The sequence below is a fragment of the Chiroxiphia lanceolata genome, chromosome 2, assembly GCF_009829145.1.
Source record: "Chiroxiphia lanceolata isolate bChiLan1 chromosome 2, bChiLan1.pri, whole genome shotgun sequence".
Taxonomy (NCBI): Eukaryota; Metazoa; Chordata; class Aves; order Passeriformes; family Pipridae; genus Chiroxiphia; species Chiroxiphia lanceolata.
This window is the reverse complement of record NC_045638.1, coordinates 41,650,638-41,654,193: the sequence shown is the minus strand read 5'-3', so window position 1 is coordinate 41,654,193 and position 3,556 is coordinate 41,650,638. Positions and strand designations below refer to the sequence as shown.

Here is a 3,556-nt window from a genome sequence, read left to right as displayed (position 1 = left end):
CAGGGGAGATCATGCTGCACTGTGCAGAAGTTTTAAAAGTTACCTTGATGAATGCCTAAGGGTGGATTAAAATCCAATGGGCCTATTTCAGGAACAAAATGTCTTCCTCCTCTGCTTTCTGACAGAACTTTTCCTTTACAGGCCATCTTCTACCCTATACCAGACAAATGCTGTTCTTACTTTTCCCATCTTGTTCCTTCTTATGCCTCATCTCCTCTCATTCCCTCAAAAAGCCTGTTGCTTTCTGTTTCCTATTGTTCTTCCCAAGTCAGCTGTGAGATAGGCAGAGGATGGGCTCCCCATGCCACAGAGGAGTCACAGGTTGTCTGCCAGTCACTCAGGCATGTGCCTAATGGTAATGGTGGTTTAGGGGTCTTGGTCTGGTGGTCACGTGAAGACCAGGCCATGCACAGAGGGATTGGATAAGGAGAAGGGTTGCATGAGAGCCTTGCAGTGGCATGTGTTGCCATTGATTAATGGACATTTTGGAGTAGAGAGCAAAAGTAATGAAACATGAAATAAGACTGTTATAAAAATATATTGGAGGATTCACTCTGTGATCATACTTTTGGACTCTGAATATTATGTTGCTAATAGCTTTGAGTTGCTGTTAGCCAGGGTACCTCAGCTGATCCTGGGACTTCTCTAGATATATCTTCAAGTATTACACTCGCACTTTCTTACAAGTCTATTTTTTTTTTCCTGTGAGACAGCACATATTGCCTCTCAGATATGTTTATTACCCAAAGCTGTTCCTTACTTAGTGTGACCAAGCAGAGCTTCACTGAATAACTAAATGGGCAAAAATTACTTTGTGTTGTCTATGAACTGTGGAGAAGGACTTGGTAGTATGAAAAACAAGCCAGCAATGCATGCTCAGAGACAACCATATCCTAGGCTGCATAAAAAGAAGCACGGTCAGCAAGTCAAGGGAGGTGATTCTCCCCTTCTACTCCACTCTTGTGAGACCCCACCTATAGTGTTCTGTCCAGCTCTGGGGCTCCAAACATAAGAAAGATGTGGACCTGTTGGACCAAGTCCAAAGAAGGGCCAGGAAGATGACTGGAAGGCTGGAGGACCTCTCCTATGAAGACAGGCAAAGAGAATTGGGGTTGTCCAGCCTGGAAAAGAGAAGAGTCCAGGCAGGCCTGGTCGCAGCCTTTCAATACTTTAAAGGGGTTTATAAGAAAAACGGAGATATATTTTTTAATAGGGCCTGTCGTGATAGGACAAGGGGTAATGGTTTAAAATTAAAAGAGGGTAGATTCAGATTAGAAATTAGAAAGGAATTTGTTACAATGGGGGTGGTGTAACACTGTCACAGGTTGCCCAGAGAGGTGGCAGGTGCCCCATCCCTGGAAGCATTCAAAGTCAGGTTGGATGTGGCTCTGAGCAACATGGTCTAGTTGAAGATGTCCCTGACCACTGCAGGGTGGCTGGACTAGATGACCTTTAAAAGTCCCTTTCAAGAAAAACTGTTCTATGATTCTATGGATTCTATATCAGTAGTGTGAAAAACCCTTATAGGAGAGATCTTGCATTATTGCACCATTAATCTTCAGATGGTCACTGAACGGGGTCTTAATGTGTAACTCCCACTTTTAGCCACCTCTGGATCCACTCCAGTCTGTACTGGAGCTGGTTCTTAGCTGTTTAAAAGTAGTCAGGAATATTCGAGTCTGTGTCTGATCTACTTACCTTTTATGGTCAGCGGAGAGAAACAGGCACTTCTTAGGTCATGATCCATCTTGCCCAAATGCAGACATCAAGAATAATTTGGTGACTCACATTCTAACACTGCTTATTTCTCTCCACTATAATGGGAAATTATAAAATGTGGACAAGGTGATTAGCTTATATGGGTACATCTATCCCTCTCCAGGGAGTGGAGATGAACATCCTATAGGCCTAAGATAGGAGCTGATCTCTGGAGCATCTTCCCCTCTCCATTTTTTAGGAAGGAAATCAAAGGCAGGTTCCTAGCTTAGACTAGACACTTAACTTCTAAGTTAATAAAACTAATTTCAAATTTCTCCCACCCTGAATCTGTATCTGCCACTAATGAGCAACTATTTTTTTCTGGAACTGCCTAGTCCCTAAAAGAGCTGTCAAGGATTCAGGAAGCAAACACAGAAAAATTTCTGGAGAAGTTTCAATTTTAATTTTTTAGCATTTTATTTAAAGCTTTTTATTTTAATTTATAAGTTTTCTTCTGTGATGATCAATTTGTAACTCGAAACAGAACAGATTAACTCTTCTTTAGCACTGTCAGGGTTAACCTCTGTACTCCAATGGCAGGGAGGTTGTGCCTGGCTGGTTGGCAGCGGGTTTGTATCCTTCCTCCATAACTTTTTTATGGCATCAGTCTCTTCTGCTTCAAGTTCTTGTTTGTCCTAAACTTGAGGAGTGAGAGGATCGCCTGCTGGAAGTTGTCTCCTGACACTACATAGAGCAGTAAATTTCCAAAAGTATTTAATGCTGCTAAAGGTTTAGTCATAATAAACACTAAAAAGATTGCTTTCTTCAAGTGGCAGGGAGCTGGTCGTACTTGGAGTTCCAGACGAACTCCTCGAAAGACGTGGAAGGGGAGGAAACACACATAGAAGACCACCAAGAGGATAACAGCAAGTCTGCGAGCCTTTTGTCTATAGCAAGCCCCTGTGTGAGGCCCAGTAGCCAAGGTGTAAATAATAAGCACATAGCACAGAGTCACAGTCAGCAAAGGCAAGAAGAAGGCAAACACAGTCAGTGTCCAGTTATACCACCGACTAGTGTCAAGGTCCTCAACATCAGTCAAGTCTGGGCAGATCGTCCTGTTCTGCTTATGCCTTGGGAAAATCAAGATGGCCAAGGGGCTGAGGGCCACCAGGGAAATCATCCAAATGACTATGCAAGTCACCACTGCCCATCTCCGTTTTTGAAGAAAAAGGCATTTAATTGGGTGGACAACTACCAAAAAGCGAAAGATGCTGAAGCAGCTAAGGAAGATAATACCACTGTACATGTTGAAGTAGAAACAGAAGTGAATAAACCTGCACATGAAGTTTCCAAAAATCCAGTTATTTCCATTAGCATAGTAGTGTATAAAGAAAGGAAGTGTGACTACATACAACAGGTCAGTGATGGCCAGGTTTAACATAATGATGGTGCTGCTTTTCCAGGGCCTCATCTTAGCAAAGTAAACAAAAATTGTCACAATGTTCCCTGGGAAGCACACCAGGAAGATTAGGCTGTAAATGATGGAGAGGTAGGATTTCACCCGTAAGAAATCTTCATCCTTGCAGCTTGTCAATGGACCTGCGTGGCTTGGCTGAGCAGTGAAATTGCTGGTGGATTCAGATGCCATGCTTGCAGAAATCTTCTTAAGGCTTTACAAAAATCAGATGTTTAGTTTTAGTTGATTTGTTGGGACAAATGCTTTCAGTTAAACCTTTTGTCTCTGGAGAAGATACTGTATGTTTGAGAAGGCATAGTAGTGAGAGAAGATGGAGATTTGCTAATATACCCAGTCTGACCTAGATAACCCTATTCAAATGTTTAATTTTACCCTTTCCTC

General features: G+C 42.4%; 1 protein-coding gene across 1 annotated transcript; it reads right to left on the bottom strand.

Annotated features, from left to right (window-relative positions):
- Nucleotides 1-2,353: 2,353 nt before the first annotated feature.
- Nucleotides 2,354-3,346, bottom strand: OXGR1 (oxoglutarate receptor 1). The gene has a single exon (XM_032679240.1). It carries the CDS (start codon nucleotides 3,344-3,346, stop codon nucleotides 2,354-2,356), a length of 993 nt encoding a protein of 330 aa, XP_032535131.1.
- Between the last annotated feature and the right edge of the window lie 210 nt (nucleotides 3,347-3,556).

Excerpts from the sequence above, each read along its gene's own strand:
- OXGR1 (XM_032679240.1), bottom strand. The coding sequence starts at position 3,346 with ATGGCATCTGAATCCACCAGCAATTTCACTGCTCAGCCAAGCCACGCA.